General features: G+C 37.4%; 3 protein-coding genes across 5 annotated transcripts in view; all 3 read left to right on the top strand.

Moving 5' to 3' along the window:
* Positions 1 to 10,207, top strand: part of LOC137402091 (presenilin-1-like) — a 179,697-nt gene extending 169,490 nt beyond the window's left edge. For 2 of the 3 annotated variants that reach the window (XM_068088561.1, XM_068088562.1), the window contains 5 exons: positions 1,860 to 2,102; positions 5,858 to 6,106; positions 6,794 to 6,872; positions 8,341 to 8,500; positions 9,769 to 10,207. In XM_068088561.1, the coding sequence (XP_067944662.1) occupies positions 1,860 to 2,102; positions 5,858 to 6,106; positions 6,794 to 6,872; positions 8,341 to 8,500; positions 9,769 to 9,924 (887 nt within the window). In that variant the 3' untranslated portion in view covers positions 9,925 to 10,207. The remainder of the gene's footprint in view (positions 1 to 1,859; positions 2,103 to 5,857; positions 6,107 to 6,793; positions 6,873 to 8,340; positions 8,501 to 9,768) is intronic. The other variant, XM_068088563.1, reaches the window with a different exon arrangement.
* A 2,927-nt stretch (positions 10,208 to 13,134) lies between these two features.
* LOC137402664 (uncharacterized) lies at positions 13,135 to 14,214 on the top strand. The gene has a single exon (XM_068089167.1). The coding sequence runs from the start codon at positions 13,135 to 13,137 to the stop codon at positions 14,212 to 14,214; it is 1,080 nt and encodes a 359-aa protein (XP_067945268.1).
* A 2,127-nt stretch (positions 14,215 to 16,341) lies between these two features.
* LOC137402662 (uncharacterized) lies at positions 16,342 to 17,052 on the top strand. The gene has a single exon (XM_068089166.1). It carries the CDS (start codon positions 16,342 to 16,344, stop codon positions 17,050 to 17,052), a length of 711 nt encoding a protein of 236 aa, XP_067945267.1.
* The last annotated feature ends 1,416 nt before the right edge of the window (positions 17,053 to 18,468 follow it).

Genomic DNA, 18,468 nt, shown 5'->3' with positions numbered 1-18,468 from the left:
ACCAAAAGCAAGTGCAAAAGCTTATAAAAGTGGCTTCTACACTAAAACTCTACACTAAAAACCTAAAAGGTAATTAGTGGAGTATGAAATATTTGAAAAAATTATTGCGAAAAAAGTAAACTTTTAGTATTTGCGCTACAAATTTGTTTTGTGCGAAGCACTCATCAGACGCGATTGTACTAAAATGAAAGCTTTTCATTTTAGTACAATCGCGTCTGATGAGTGCTTCACACGAAACAAATTTGTAGCGCAAATACTACAAGTTTACTTTTTCCCAATAATTTTTCAAATATTTCATACTCCATAGAGATAATTGATTGTTATTAATGTGAACGCTTCATTATTAATACGATTTTGTGGACACGTCTCTATTGATCACTTGATATTATGGGTTCATAAAGATCAAAGATAGTCAAAGTGGCGATGAAATGGAAGGGGCATTCAAATAGAGGGTAGAACCCCATTTTTCAACCCTTCTTTCGCAGTGGTGGTCAAAAAGAGGTGGCATTCAAATAGAGGTGGCATTTAAATAGAGGTGGCGTTCATTTAAAGGTTTGATGGTAAATATAAATTTACGAAACAAACATTGTAGCGGTAGCTTGTTTTGATAAATTAATTCATGCGTTAAGCAAAGCTATGAAGGGCCGATATTTGACAACAAAACAAAGGTTTACAGTTCTGTTCAATTAAAGATTTTATCATCTAACGCTCCACTCCATTACATAGTTCACTTTTTATATAACACTGCAGTTAAGCATATGCAGCCTTCTTCAGTCTTACTGTTTACCATTTAGAAATTTATTCAATCAAAGGGATAGTTATTTACGGCTGTAAGCAATCATCATATGGCTAATCATTTTCAGCCGCCCCCTCCAATCACATAAAAACAATTTACATTTCCAGGCCCATATTTCCTGGGGTGACTGAGCTGCCCCAACTTTTTATTGTAATAATTTCTAGAGGTTAAGTACTAAAAGTTGCAGTCTAAGCTCATTCACTTGGAATTCCCAACAGCTAATTTACTAGCAACTGCCGTTCTATATTGTCTCCATGAGATCTCGCCAAATGAGTGATCTTGTGAGATTTTGTTAAGACTTGGAAACTGAACTTTATTGCTTGTAGTGGGGATGTGAAGAAGACCCCCAAACATGGATTTTCCTTATCATATAAAACTTAATCAACGTAAAATCAAAACATCGACGAGGAGCACTATGGGACAGGCTCGTCTAAAGAATCTTCTAGTATTAGACATATATAAGAATGTTGAAATAAATACAGAATCAGTTGTGAAAGATTTCTGCCATGGATGCATTGACAAAACAAGAGCTATTGCAATAAAGAAATAATAGCTCTTGTTCTTCCAAAGTTCTTACAGAAATCTGTACTGTCATGAGTTTTATACCGTTCGTTGAGTAAAGAAAAAGTTTTGCCTACCATGAACTATAAACAATATATTTATCTAAATTTTTGATGCTTAAAATTGATTGCTTTTATGCATACTCTGAGGGTTGTTGATGCTTAAAAGGTCCAGAGCTTCGAGGCGCTGCCCCGACCCAGTTGGGAGGCTTACACCATCCCCTAAACTCCTAGGTGTTCATGACTAGTTACCTAACATTTGCCGCCTCATCCTAGAACTAGGAAATACAAGCCTGTACATTTCTATCCAAACGTATGGCTAATCATCTTCAGATTTCTCTAATGACATAGCTAGGTTGTTTGCAGATTAAGTTTGAGTGACTCTTCCTAACAGAATGTAGCTAGTCTTACACTTTTAGCTACAAGTGTTATACAGTTTTTTAAAAGGACTTCAAATTACTAATTCTTTGTGATGCCCTATTACCAATTCTCTTTTGTTACAGGCATATGTTCGATACACTGGAAGGGACCCCTCAAACTGCAGCAAGCCTATCTCATCATAGACTCTGCTCTCATGTCCCTTATATTTATCAAGTATTTACCTGAGTGGACTTTATGGCTAGTACTGGGTCTCCTGGCTATTTGGGACTTGATAGCTGTGCTTACACCGCACGGTCCTCTTAAAATGTTGGTAGAAATTGCCAGTGAAAGAGGAGAGCAGGTCATGCCAGCCTTAATCTATTCATGTAAGTAACTCTGATCCACAGGCTAGAGACCAAATATGATCATATTTATTATAAGGAATGCAAGGTTACAAAAGTACGGGATTACCATGTTTGATATTTAGCAATATCTTCGCAATGTGAAACCTGGACATACAAGATTAATTTTTTTTCACATTTGCTTTGAATGTCAAAAATGGTTGTGCATCGGAGCAAATATTCATATACTAGCTGCATTACCCGTCTACAGAAGCAAATTCACGGGCAGCATAAGGTTGATTGAGAGTTGTCTTTCATACGGTAAAACAACTCCAAATATGCAGTCTACTGAAATTGTTGCCCTGAATATGCAAACACATATTATGATGTCAATAATGATTGGGGAAAACAATAAAAATCTACAATGTGTTTTACAGCTAGATGCGTGTAAAATCTAGTAAATATTCTAGATTCATGTGTCTAGATTCATGCATCCGTTCATACCCGTCTATGGCCTGGCCCGTCATACTAGTCCATGGCCCGTCTACCCGCCTTGGCTGACCAGTCTATACCCGCCTCGCAGTTGACTATCGCGCTTTTGCATTCGCCTCGCCATCAATCGCTTCGCAATCATCCGGCCCGCATCCGCCTCGCAATCAATAGCCTCGCATTCAATCGCTTTTCAGTCAATCGCTTCGCAATTAATCGCCTCGCACTTGCAACCAATCGCCTCGCACTCGCAATCAATCGCCTCGCACTCGCAATCAATCGCCTCGCACTCGCAATCAATCGCCTCGCACTCGCAATCAATCGCCTCGCCATCAATCACCTCGCAATCAATCGCCTAGCACACAATCGCTTCGCAATCAATCGCCTCGCACTCGCCAACTCATCCGGAAAGCCGCGCCTGGATACACTTGCTGCACTCGGGGCGAAAAAGGTCTTCCGCGCATCCCCAAGTGACGCCACGGCCCCAAACCGCTAGCTGCATAACCCGTCCACAGGAACAGATTCATGTACAGCAAGAGGTTTATTGAGAGTTGTCTTTTATACTGTAAAACAACTCCAAATATGCAGTTTACTGAATTTTTTTGCCCTGATTACACTACGCATACACATATGCAGTCATATAGGTCAATAATGTAGGGGAGAACAATGTAAATCTGCCATACGTTTTACAGCTAGTCTACAATGCATCAGTCTCAAACCACTCAAATCGGAGTTGCCCTATTTGTGTACAGAGAACTGATAATGAAATTGACATCGCTAGGCAAACTGAAGTTCTTCAAACTGGCAGTATTGAAAAGTTTTGCATCTTTTAAAAAATTATACAAAATATTTTGCTATCGCCAGCATTTATTGAATGGAGACTTCTACATTCTTAAAACACTAATCATAGCTCACCAGTTTTTCGTCTATAGCCTGTGTTTTGACATGGTATATACAAACAGTAATGAGGTTGTGTCAATAAAATTTTTAAGTGTAACAGCACAGACAGTATGATGTCAAGGCAGATACAGCATTAGCACTTTACAATAGTAGAACAAAGCGCCGACATGATAGCCTTTGTATGAGATACAATAAGGAAAAGAAATGCATGAAAAGATATATATACTGAAAAATATGTTAGAAAATGCTGCATGTGGTTTAGCAGAACATGAAGGACATAAAACAATAACACAATGTTAGTTCAACGCAACACTTGCGGATAGACAACATTTTTGGTTTTTCTGTCGAGCGTATGAGCGTGTGCCTACTTTTGAGCAGGCGACGTATAGCTGGTCATGGCTGAAGCAGGGTGACAGTAAGTCGATAGCAGCTGCTCTCTTTCTTTTCACAATAGCGGATCGCAACCCTCGGAGTACTCGTGAAAGTTCTGTAATAGTAAGTTACGGTAGGCCTACTTGTAGCTGGAAAAAAATTGGTAACTCGGCTGCTGAAGGAAATGAACATGACCCACTATCACGAACAGCGGCAAATCCAACGTTATTAAGTAGTGGAGAATACAACATCGTATAAGAAACACTTACCTTTTTGATGTGGAAAGTAGGTGAGAAATGCGTTTTTCCAGTGGCTCCAAAAACAAACGTTTACGTGACCTTCTCGGTACATGTTGGCAGTAAATATTAATTGCATGTAAATAACTACTCGTTAATTTATTTTATTTAATGAATAGTACATTTGTATAGCTGTATAGACACCTTTGTATAGGCCGCAGAACTCAGGAAGGTGCTTTTTAACACGGCAGAAAATTTTCCGTTTAAAAAGCGTGCTAACCGGGGATTTCGGTTAATGCGCCCGAGAGGTGAAAGAAAAACAACAGAATCGCCACACTTTTATATAAGCCGCTTGGCTCAAATCGTCAGAGAAAAGTAGCGGCTAATAGCCCATATTACGATATTTAGTATTCATATTAGTTCGGTTGGCTTCGTTCGACCGAATGGAAAAAGAAAGACCGCTCTATAATTTATTTACCGTTACTACACATATTAATTCAGTTCGCTTCGTACGACCGAAATTCGTACGACGATAAAAGAAAAGACCGCTCTATAAGGCGGACAATCAATCAATCACACACACAGACAACGATTGCCGTTTATATAGTAGATAAGATAATATCACGTTTTGTGTGGTTTGTTCCAGAATACAAAAACAATGAGAAATACTTCAAGTAACAAAATAGCATTAAAATGCTGAGTTATAAATGAACTTTAACAGCAAAATTAATAAAGTAATTTTCACTAATCAGTAATAACCAATAATTGCAGTAAAATTAGGCTGCTAATTTTTATGCTAACTGCTTATTTTTTACTACGAGAGAGAAAGGAGAAGAGAGAGAGGAGAAAAGCCGATTGAGAGAGAGAGGGGGGGAGAGTGAGAGAGAGAAAGAGAGGGAAAGAGAGGGAGGGAGAGAAAGAGAGAGAGAAAGAGAGAGTGGAGGGAGAGATAGAGAAGAAAAAGAGGAAAGGGAGAGAGAGAGGGAGGGAGAGAAAGAGAGAGGGAGAGAAAGAGAGAGAAAGAGAGGGAAAGAGAGAGAGAGAGAAAGAGAGAACGAGAGGAAGGGAAAGAGAGCGAGGGAGAGAAAGAGAGGGAGAGAAAGAGAGAGAGAGGGAAAGAGAGCGAGAGAGAGAGAAAAAGAGAGAGAGAGGGAGAGAGGGAAAGAGAGGGAGGGAGAGAGATGAAAAAGAGGAGAGGGTGAAGGAAGAAAGTGAAAGAAGAGAATGAGAAAAGAGTAGGGAGAAAAAAAGAGAAGAGAAAGAGACACTATAGTTATCAGCATCCTAAATACTGTACCTAGTATTTTTTGGTAGTACATTGTACATAAGTAATAACCTTAGCTAGTCTTAGCCGCCTCAACCGATTGTGAGAGACGGAGAAGAGAGAAAAAATTTAAAGGAAATATGATGCTTTCTCTTGGAATATTTTCTTTAGTATACGAAATTTAACTTTGTATATTAGAGAGTTGCCTGTAAGTTCGTGAACGCATTTAGCTCTTGTAGATCTGACGGTGAAAAGCATTATCAACAAATTTCTTTTGAAATTTATACATTAAGGGTGTACATAGAGCTAGCCTTCCTTGAGAGATTGCATATATAAACTACCTCAAATTGAGATTGCAAACATCATGTGTGAAATAAAGGTTTCATAATCACCACTTGGGATGGTCATGCAAATGAAATATAATGGATAGTGGAGCATCAAGTGCCTCTTCATTCACTGCTTTTCGAGGTGTGAAAGAAGATCACTATATATTCTTTACTCTGTTATAATGCAGCGAGTTGAGGGTTTCATATTTGCAGCCACAATTATGTATCCAATTGTCACGATGGCAAAAGGCAAGTCACATGAGAATGGTAAAACAAGAAATAGTCAATCAAAGACGCCAAACAGAACACCTGAAAGCTCAAAGCCTGTAGTGGCTGACAATCCGGAAGATGATGTTCCTACTGGAAGCAAATCATCAGCTAAACCTCCAACACCTGCGGCTGATGAATTTATTTCTAAAGAAGAAGAAGACTCAAAGCAAACACCGAGTCCGGCCAATCTAGGTAAAAATACATTCATTATTGCTGTTGGGTTAATTCTAGAGGCACTTGTCATGTCACGTCGCTTGTTGTCATGCAGAATTCATTCTTTTAACATGATTGTATATGTAACTACTCAAATCAGTACTTGGTCTTAAAACAATAACTGACATTTATAGATTTACATAAGTTTACATATAAGAAGGTTTATAAATAGTAAACAAAAATAATTAATTCATAAACAAATAGATAATTACGCATATTTAATAGTATCGCATTTGATAATACAGTCACACTTCTACTTACCCTGAAAACTAATTCATACTTTAATAACATCACAAATTAAAGCAAAAGTTTCTATATAACTGTAGCCTACTCGTTTAATAAGTACTGCAGGTAGTTACACAAAATGAAAATAAATAAAACAAAACTATATAACAAATGAAATTAATAAAATTTGTTAAAAACCTCATTGTAAATTACGCAGTAAATAAAGATGGTTTATATTGTTATTTTACTTACGAGACAAGGTGGTAATTAAGAACTCAAAAGGCCTCTGATTTGACAAAGTAAATATTATAGTTTCTAAACATAAGGTTGATAGTTTAGTTTTGTATAAAACCATAGTTATTTTGTAATATAACTTTTTCTACACAAACATACTTTGATTGAAACCTGTGAAGTTATTAGTGTAAATGTGGATTTTGGCAGAAGGGGTGAATGTCAATGAGACAGCTGAGGAAACAACTACAGCACAGGAAGGCCCTGGAGTGACAAACAGGCGCACCAGGTAAGTACAGCTAACCAGATAATTATGATTTAGTTAGAATATATGATGTAAAATATAAAGATCGAAAGTAGAAATATCAAAACACAAAACAGTTTAAGATAGTTTAGGAATTGGACCAAAAATCACATTTTCAAAAAACCATATATAAGCAATGGTTTTCAACTATCAAATCAAACTTGAAATCCTTTGCATGAAACCATTTAATTTTAAGTCATTTCAAGCTTTATTTTTGTAACTGACTAAAATATTCTAAAAAGCATCCATGGTCTCTACCAAACATTTAGGTACTTATAAAAGCGCTATTTGTGGTCATTTCAGCTTTATTCACATTATTTTGTGACAGCGGGTTTACCAGCCCTTTGATAATGAAATTCACATCACATACAAACGGGAATAGTAATAGCCAATTCTAAACAATTGAATATTGAAAATTATAACAATTGAAACAATCGAGAGATTTCACCTTGACCCACAAGCTAAATGCTAACTTTTTAAACTTATCTTTTCTCGCAAAGTATCAACTTATTGAAAAAGTGGTTTTACTTGAAATAACTAAATGAGTTATAAGTGGAAATATAAGAGTGGAGATATGAAAGTTGTCTTTCATCCTTATCTTTAAGGGTTTAATTTTATTCAATGGCGCAGTTTGAAAAAATCAGTTATCAGGTTAAATGATTGTTGTCTATATAAAGTTGGAACAGGAATATATGACTAGACAAAGATCTGTAGAAGACTGCACATGCTTGTCGAGTCGTATCCAAACAGTGCGTGTACTTAATAGTTCATCACAAGAAGTCTAACGCCGTACATTCCCATAAATTTCATCTTTTCACATGAAATTGGTGTACAACAAGATGTTAACAAGTTGTTTTACCTTCATTGTGCTCAGTGAGACTTTCAATATGACAATAATATGATACAACGTTTCAATGCATCAATTTTTTTTATAACTTCATATAATATTATTTTTTTAATATTATTGTTAATATATTATCATCTCTTATACGTATTCTTATATTAATACATTTAAGTATTAATATATTATATTCTTGTAATAATATACCACATTAATATACTAATATATTATTTTCATATAATAGTATATTATATTCATGCACTAATAAATTATATTCATATATTAACATATTTTATTCATGTTCCAATGTATTATATTCATGTATTAACATATCATATTCATAGACTAATATATTATAGTCATATATTAAAATATTATATTCATTTACTAATATATTGTATTCATATTCTAATATATGATATTCATGTATTAATATAATATATTTAAGTATTAACCTATTATATTCATATTCTAGTATAATATATTCATATGCTAATATATCATATTCATATGCTAATCTAACAGATTTTCCTGCAAAGGAAAAATTAATCTTTCTTGATTTCAGAAGTTGTTTTAATTTCCTTAAAAATTTATTGGAATTTGGCTTCTTAGCGAAAGAATAGCCCAGCTGGAACAAGATATTGAAGAAGCGGATGAAAAGGGAGTAAAACTCGGCCTTGGAGATTTCATATTTTATAGTGTCCTAGTAGGGAAGTCAGCGGCATCGGGAGAGCCAACTATTATCATCGCTAGTACAGTAGCTATCCTCATGGTAAGTTCTGACTCTTTACCCACTCATGTATATCATCTCTATACTCATGGTAAGTTCTGCCTCTCTACGCACTGTCATGTATATCATCTCTATACTCATGGTAAGGTCTGTCTCTCTACGCACTGTCATGTATATCATCTCTATACTCATGGTAAGGTCTGTCTCTCTACGCACTGTCATGTATATCATCGCTATACTCATGGTAAGGTCTGTCTCTCTACGCACTGTCATGTATATCATCTCTATACTCATGGTAAGTTCTGCCTCTTCACCCACTGTCATGTATATCATCTCTATACTCATGGTAAGTTCTGCCTCTCTACGCACTGTCATGTATATCATCTCTATACTCATGGTAAGGTCTGTCTCTCTACACACTGTCATGTATATCATCTCTATATACTCATGGTAAGTTCTGCCTCTCTAGCACTGTCACGTACATCATCTCTATACTCATGGTAAGTTCTGCCTCTTCACCCACTGTCATGTATATCATCTCTATACTCATGGTAAGTTCTGCCTCTCTACGCACTGTCATGTATATCATCTCTATACTCATGGTAAGTTCTGCCTCTCTACGCACTGTCATGTATATCATCTCTATACTCATGGTAAGGTCTGTCTCTCTACGCACTGTCATGTATATCATCTCCATACTCATGGTAAGTTTTGCCTCTCTACACACTGCCATGTATAACATCTCTATATACTCATGATAAGGTCTGTTTCTCTACACACTGTCATGTATATCATCTCTATACTCATGGTAATTTCTGCCTCTCTACGCGCTGTCATGTTTATCATCTCTATATTCATGGTAAGGTCTGCCTCTCTACACACTGGCTCGCAAACAGTGGAAAACTAATCCAAATTTGGTTTTGATTTAAATTTGAATATAAACCTACATGTATTACTGTTTTTTCTAACATCTATTTAACATGAAATTTTTTAACGGGAGATGTTCAAACATTATATCAACAAAATTATCAAACTTGCCAAACTCAATCTGAATCTCCATTAATCTAAAAGTATAGAAACAGTATTACGAACAAATCTATGTTAATATTTTTTATTTGCAAAGGCATTTGTATATGAACCCTGTTGATTTTTTCCATTACGCTTGAAAGTATCAGAAAAGAAGCTGAGGAGAACGTAGCTTTAGTATTAATCAAAATTTAAAAGTGTGTTTTCTTTTCTCGATTACATAAGTGTTTTAAAGTCATATTATTAGTTCAAAGCAATTAATGTCTAGCTCATTTGTTTTGCAGGGTCTATTTTTGACACTGGTTATCCTGGTGATAGCGCGGAAGGCCCTTCCAGCCCTTCCCATATCCATAGCCTTTGGATTACTCTTTACGTTTGGTACAAGGTACTTCATAGTGCCCATGGTCGATGAACTCTCATCCAATCAAATATTCATTTAATAACCAGTACAGATTAAGACACAAATGAATTTTAAAATACTCAGCAAATTTTAAAAGTTTATGATATACGGTGTACTTTATGATTACAAATACTGTATAGTAATAATGTAATTATAGCATCTATGAATACTTGATTGTCAGACAATTAAAGCTATACAAGCCCTCTAACCACTTGCTTCTGTCTTCCTAACTAGTACGGCTGTTTGTTCTTGCTTCAAAAGCCAAGATAATTTATTTACATGTAACTTATAAGGGAAGTAGTTTAGTCAAATGAGTGCAATAAATGTTGTTCTCATATAAAATATGTCTTTTTTCATTTTTATGCATAGAATGAAAATCAAAGCATTTCTGCTTGTTATCTCAGGAGGACAGATTACATTACTTACCAAAAATTTTATATTATTAAATTTACTAGCAGTAGGAATTTTGCAACCAGCTATTTCTGGTGCAGCATGTGAAGTTTAGATGAGATCCCTCAGAAAATGTGAAAAACATAATGTTTAGTCTGAACCAACGACGCGCGCACACACACAACGAATTACAAAGTGGAATTAATTATAAATGTGAAATGGAGCATTTTTATCTTGCACCATTCTGCTTTGTAATGTACGAACTGGTAAGACATATAACAGATTAAGAGATTAGATAATAATAACAGATAAGAGATTCCAATCTATGGCAGCTTTTCGTTTTTGAGCTTTTAAGAGCTTGTAATCACATTCCCATATATTTTGCACCTACAACATAACAGAGTAAGACATGGTTAATCTTATGATACTAAATAACTGTAATGTGAATTTTGTTGCAAGTCAACCTTTAAAACGCCACTGTCATATTCTTGTTGATTGTAAAATAATTAACTCCCCACAGTTCAAAGCCTTATAATCTTGACTGCTTGTTTTGAACATTGATACTTGGGCTCATTATTGAAAACGGTACAATACTTTAATAACAAAATTTCAGAGAAAATTATGGAAATGCTCATCTCCATTGATTAATTTGTTGGCTCAATTTTGCTTTAAAGCAACCATCTGATTTTTTGTGGGACAAAAGTAACATTTTATCTGCAATCAAAATTTGTCTTTGGAGAAATTGAACTCAAGGTCCCAGAGGCTAGCCATTACATATAGAACATTGTGATATTTTCTCTTAAAAGACGCGAAAGCATTGCATTTTATATTATTATTTTAGCAACAATTTAACAAAAACAAATTATATATTATCGATTACTATATTAACATTATAAATATAATTATAGATATCAAAGCATAAATTTCTCCTTCGACTTTACCAAAGAGATATTAGAACCAAGGAAAATTAGTTTAACAATGAAATACTGCTTTACATAAGTATCACAAAAGCAACACACCAACGGTGAATGCAGCCATACTGCAAGATTAGCCTATAATACGTACAAGAAGCAAGACGCCTAAAAACATCAAAAGACCCAATAATTAGAAAACATGAAAAGCAAATTAGAAACTTCAAAATTGGAGGAATTAATCATAGAAATTGCGTCGACACTAACTGGAGAAACTGCCAAAGGAATGTAGAAGCAATTAAATCCACCAACCACCACCAAAGAAACACTGGAGACTAATCAAATGATTACAAGCATACAGATATGCCATCTTTTGACAGATATGACCCTAGATACTAGGAGTAGGTCACAAGCTGCACCCTACATGTCTACATCATGTACACTAGCTGAAGACTTACGCAAACAAGATATCTTCGCACACTTAACATCAAGCATTGAACCTTAACACTCATCCTACTCCCATAGGTTAGTCTTCCCACATGCTACACATTTATAAAAGAGAACAGCTTCAATGACTTAATATCTTTCCCGAGGGGCTGCTTAGGCGATCACCCCTTTGCCTGCTGAAAAGCCTTTTTCTCCTGCCTGTGGAATCTCGTTCCTTCCACCCCCTACCAAACCTCTCTACCTATGAACTGTCATGACTCTCGTTTGACTGTCCAGACGCACAGGTGTATGGGACTGAAAAAACGAACATGGATGACCGTTCGAGTAAGGGTGTAGTTATTCATTAGCTATTTCAACTATTTGTCATTGATATTATTGTTTAGAATTTTGTTAATTGTGTATTTTACTTGTTTGATTTATGGAATTAAGAAGTAAATTTTCCTGGTAGATATTCGTATTGCTTAAAATAGCCTAATACTTGAACCAGTAATAATCAAAGTAGTTCCCACAAGCTAAGCAAAAATGCACAAACTAAGTATAGTCAAAATATAATAAGATGAAAGGAAACTCCAACAGTGTCGTGTGTGTGTGGATTCGGATTAGTGGTGCATAACATAATTTCTTCCTAACCACTCACAACCATAGCCAAGTTACATTACAAAATTCGATTTTTGCGTTGGATAGCTCAAAATAATATATCTTAAATTGAAACGATTAATTCTTCTATGGAAACGTTTTCGAGCATGAGGGGTCTTTGGGATAGGGCCACTATTGATGTATTCGTGATTATTTCTTAGTTATCTTCCATTGTCGATATTTACAAAATAAATGTTATTAGTACAATTTTAGTTAAAGTATTGCAGTAAATTTCTGCGCTTGCCTCTCGCTAGTATAACGACTTACGGCATTTGCAAACACCATTATGTGGGATCTAATACAAGTTGGCTGATCTTATCAAGGTTGATTATACAAATATGGCTGTATTAGTGTACTACGGCTATTGGTCAATGACTCAGTAACACCTGTGATTCGTTGTGAGTGCAAGAGAAGACCGAGCTGTACACAAATAAAAGACCGTGTGCAGACTAATACAACAACAATATATTCTCCGACAAATTAACACTTGCCACCAATAAGAAAAGATAAACTAACATAGCCAAACAAACGTACTCAAAAACTTTGCTTATATCAATTGCAAGAAAATGATCGAATTAGCTGCTACAGCCTGTCGCGTATGCCAACTGAATGATGAGACTTGTCCCTGTTGGCTGTACATAACTAACTCATCTACTATTCTACTAACTCTATTATTATACTGAATGTCCTTGACCTTGTTCTTACATATTGTTGTAACCTTGACCTGATTAAATAAAAAGAGGACGTCCTGTCTGAACATCCAAAATGGTGGCAGTGTGTCCTTCTTTGCCTTCAGAACTATCTATTTAATCCTACTCTTAGCTGATTGCTAGTAGCCATCCGATGCCTATTCTTAGCTGACAATCATGTCTAAGCTTGAGGCACCACAAGGATTTGACTTTTCATCACCAGCATCGTTTCCAGAATGGTTGAAGCGATTTAAACTGTATAGGGTAGCTACTGGCTTGTTGGATAAGGACGGTGGTGTACAGATAGCAACCCTCCTATACACGATGGGTGGGGATGCTGAACAGTTGTATGAAACATTTACATTTGCTGATGATAACGAGAAGAAGGATTTCGATATAGTTTCTAAGAAGCTTCTGGATTACTTCAACCCAAAGTGGAACGTAATTAATCTTAGAAGTATATTTCATACAAGAGCTCAGAGAGCAGATGAGAGTATTGAGAGCTTTATTAGGGATTTATACAAACTCAGTGAGCATTGCGAGTTTGCAGCAGAAAGAGACAATACTATCAGAGACAGATTAGTCGTTGGACTGCTAGATAAAGAACTGTCTGCAAAGCTACAGCTGGAGGAAAACTTAGACCTTAGCAAGACTATCTATATGTCTCGACACCATGAGCTAGTCAAAAATGAGGTTGCCAAACAAGTAGAGATTGATTCAATTAGCAGATCATCTGCTAGCTGTGGCACCAGCCAGAAGAATAGCGACAGGCAGGCAGTAACAAAATCGTACGCCAACTACCAAGAAACCATTAATTGTAATAACTGTGGCCTTAAACACAAGAGAAGACAATGCCCAGCATTCGGTAAACAATGTCACCATTGCCAGAGGCCAAACCACTTTGCCAAGAAGTGCAGGAGTAGAACCAGATTAACTCCGGCTGCTGCAGAAATTGTCGATCAAAATATGCCAGAAGGAGAGACCTACTACTTAGATGCAGTGACACAAATACAGGACAACAGCGAGCCATGGTTTGTGAGTATCCCTATAAGCAACACAAACATTAAGTTCAAGGTTGACACAGGTGCCGATGTCACCATATTATCCAAAAACACTTATGACTTACTTATTGATAAACCTGTTCTATCTAAAGCCAATATTGAATTAAAGTCTGTTAACTCTGATGTAACTGTTTTTGGCTATTTCATATTGAACAGTAGTACAATGGTCATGAGTACTCACTCAAATGTTATGTAGCTGATTGTAGATCTAACCTTTTGTCTAGGAAAGCAGTTAAGCATATGGCGGTCATCAGCTCCGTGGTTGGTGCTGTCGGGTGTGGCACGGCTTTCACGGTCCGGCCTGGTGCTGTGTTGGGTAAGATTAAAGGGAAGCCTGTAACCATCAACCTCAAAAGTAACATAAAACCTACTTGCATCAATGCCCCGCGTCGCATCCCCTTCCCAATGTTAGACAAAGTTGACAAAGAACTAAACAGAATGCTCAGTCAAAACATCATTAAACCGGTAACACAATCCACTGAGTGGTGCTCCCCATAGTTCCTGTCCAAAAAAAGTCTGGTGATGCACGACTCTGCGTAAACCTTAGGGCTGTCAATCGCGCAGTAGTTAGAGAAAATTATCCAATACCATCCTTCGAAGAACTGGCAGCCAAGTTTAGCAATGCAACAGTATTTTCAACACTCGACGCCCGCAGCGGCTACCACCAAATAGCTCTCGATGAGGAATCACGCCTGCTGACCACATTCATCACACACAGAGGCAGGTTTAGTTTCACACGCCTACCATTTGGGATATCCAGCGCCAGCGAGTTGTTTCAGAGGACCATGGAAGGAATTCTATCAGGATGTGAAGGAGTCGTTGTCTATCAAGATGACATACCTATTTTTGGTCGCGATATGCAAGAACATGATCGGAGGTTAGAGGTAGTTTTGAAGCGAGTTGCAGAACAGGGACTGGAACTAAACAGCGACAAGTGCTCATACAGGCAATCTAAAGTCAAATTTCTGGACCATATGTTCGATGCTAGTGGCATCAAACCAGACCCATCCAAGCTGACAGCAATTGAGGCCATTGGTCATCCCAAAGATGTTCATACTCTTCGACGTTTTCTTGGCATGGTAAACTACATGCAACGATACATCACGAACCTCTCACAACTCGCCAGCCCACTAAACAACCCGGTAAAGAATGACAGTGTCTGGACCTGGGAACAACCACAAGAGGAGGCGATGAAAGCCATAATAGAACGTCTTAAAGGTTTTCCCGGCCTTAGATACTATGATAACAAACTCTCAGTTTCTTTGTATGCAGATGCATCTGCTGATGGTTTAGGGGCAATGATCTGTCAAGAAGGTCGTTGTGTGTCATTTGCATCCCGCACTACTAATGAGACCGAAAAAACTATTCCAACATAAAGCGTGAGCTCCTTGCGCTTGTTTGGGCTTGCGAAAAATTTGACCAATACTTGCGCGGCTTGGAGAAATTCGATCTAGTCACTGACCATTCCCCATTAGTCCCCATGATTAACGGAAAAGACCTGAACACAGTCCCACCCCGTTTTCAGCGTTTACTGATGCGTCTCATGCGATATAATCCGGTGGCAAGATATCTTCCAAGGCCACAGATGGTCGCTCCTGATACTCTTTCTCAATCACCAGACCTTAGTGATGTGCCAGACGTAAAACTGACTGAAGAATTAGAGGAGCATCTCACATCAGTAAGAACAAATCTCCCCATATCTGACACTAGAATAAACAGCATCATCAGAGCTACACAAAAGGACAGCATCTTGGTAGAAGCGCTTCATTATACTCTAGACGGGTGGCCCAAATACAACAAAGATGTTGTCCCAGCACTACACCCTCTATTTCATGTACGCTCCAACCTATCCGTTGCAGAAAACATGCTTCTCTTTGAGAATAAAATAGTAATCCCAGAGTCGCTGAGGGAAGACATACTTGCCGCAATACATGAAGGTCATTGGGGGTTGGAAAAATGCAAATCTAGGGGAGCACAGGCGGTTTGGTGGCCAAGCATAAACAGCGATATATAGTCCCACATAGTAGCATGTGAATTCTGCAACAAGCATAAGTCCGCCAATCAAAAAGAGCCCATGATTTTACAGAGCGTTCCTGAAAGTAAATGGCATACCATTGCGACAGACTTACTGGACTACAAGGGTTCAAAATACTTAGTAGTGGTAGACTTATACAGTCGTTACATTGAGATTATTCGCACTCAAAACACCACATCACATATCATAATCCAGAAACTCAAGTCCATCTTTGCTCGCTGGGGAATCCCTATCAAACTAGTTGGTGACAATGGTCCTCCCTAGAATAGTTATGGATTTGCCAAGTTCATGACTGACCTTGGTATAGACCATGTGACTAGCAGTCCGTATTACCCTCAGTCTAATGGGGCTGCTGAGAGAGCCGTTCAAACAGCCAAGAAGATTTTGTCACAAGATGATCCAGCAGCTGCCTTGATGACATATAGATGCTCAAAGACCGTTACTGGATACAGCCCTAACGAGGTAATGTTAGGTGCCGATGTTAGAACATCACTGCCCAGGCGTTTGACTAAACCTAACGTGAATACTGAAAGAATCCTGGGGAATAGCTTACAGACCAAGATGTCCGCCAAAAGGCATTACGATCAATCGGCTCTCAATCAACCTCTTAATCAGTTGACATCTGGTTCTCCTGTTCGAGTACGAACCAATGGAGAGTGGAGTGACCAGATCTATGATCTAATGGGCACAGCCGGAACATCCAGATCATACATAGTTCAGAACCAACAAACTGGGCGCAGGTTTAGGCGGAACAGGCACCAACTTTTGCCGTCACAAACAGCTCAATCCAGCGACTCATCACCATCAGACCTCACTGCACAATGCTCTCCGCAACCACTAACGCCTAGTCAGCTAGCCAATCCACCATTACCCATAATTGACAACCCTAGCCTTACTGTTAGCGATCACAAACCTCAACCTGTTAATCATCAAGTCTTGCCTAGGCGTACCACCAGGTCCGGTCGTGCGGTTAATCCTCCTCGCCGGTACTCGCCATAGTCGGTGACCGTCATGTGCTTACTGATGTGTAACATAATTTTTCTAAACTGATTAATATCGTTATCTGTTGTTTTTTGTTGTTGTTAACATAGATTTTTTTGGGTTTACATGCTCTTTTAACACAGCTTATGTTATTGTGTTGTGGTTGCTTTGATGGGGAGGATGTTGGCTGTACATAACTAACTCATCTACTATTCTACTAACTCTATTATTATACTGAATGTCCTTGACCTTGTTCTTACATATTGTTGTAACCTTGACCTGATTAAATAAAAAGAGGACTTCCTGTCTGAACATCCAACAGTCCCAAAAGCTTTTTCTCTCCTTTACCAACTCGGCTTTTCCTAAAGAAGAAAAGCAAGTAGTTTCTAGTTACCTTGAGCTTAGCGTTTTTTAAGCCCGTATTCATAGAAAAAAATGATAACTTTATTGCGCTCAGTAGAGGTGGAACGAGACACGAGACGTCTCGAGTATCGACCTGTCTCGTCTCGTATCGGTCTCGTCTCGAGTTAACTATTGCCAAACTCGAGACAGGAAATAGAACTAAAGCGCCTGCGCACGGTCGTTAAAACATGGCTTCTTGCGGTAGCAACAACTCCATATATTGTAACGGATTGCAGGCAGCTGCCTTTAAAGTTATACCCGGTCCGTTACTACCTGTTGCTATTGATTATGTTGGCCACTGAGTCTAATCATGTAGTCCGGACAACGGCCCTGTTATATTTTAGTTCGGTTCCGTGTTCTTAAAACAGATACCGGGTCGTATCTAATTACTCTTCGGATAATCCAATTTAATAAATTGGATAACTTTTGCGGGTAAAATGTCTGTATTTTATCGTATCGTATCTAAACACCAACTGACCTTCATAAAATTCGGGCCTCTTTTACGTATTTACTACCAATCGCGGGTAAAACTTGCTCGGACACGGAGAAACGAACGAAAGGCCGTGTCGACCATAGTCCGTGTTCGGTTAACAATGACGTTTTGTTAACTCAATATAAGAATATACTTGTTCATGTATACAGTAATTAATATAATTTCATGAGTACAGTTTAAATATAATTTACATACTACAGTTAATACATAAACAAAACTTAACATTAATGAAACGATAAGAATGAAAGTGTTATCGTGTGTTCTTTTAGTTGCGGTATTTCTTTGTAGAGCGACGGCTATCGGTTTCATTACACATTACATTAAAAAGTAAGAACTATTCAATAGATGGTAAAAATATACATGTACAAAGCAATATGTTTATAATAATTATGATCAATCAAGCTCAAAATTCTTAGAATATATAACTTCGGTATTTTAGAGCTGTTTGTGTCACTTTTGTTTACAAAAACTACATGCATATCACTATAATAATAATTAAAATGTTGTATTTAAATCGTTAACACCAGGTGAAAATTCAA

The sequence above is a fragment of the Watersipora subatra genome, chromosome 8 (assembly GCF_963576615.1).
Source record: "Watersipora subatra chromosome 8, tzWatSuba1.1, whole genome shotgun sequence".
Lineage (NCBI taxonomy): Eukaryota > Metazoa > Bryozoa > Gymnolaemata > Cheilostomatida > Watersiporidae > Watersipora > Watersipora subatra.
Note: the sequence above shows the minus strand (reverse complement) of the source record. Positions and strands in the feature narration are given on the sequence as shown.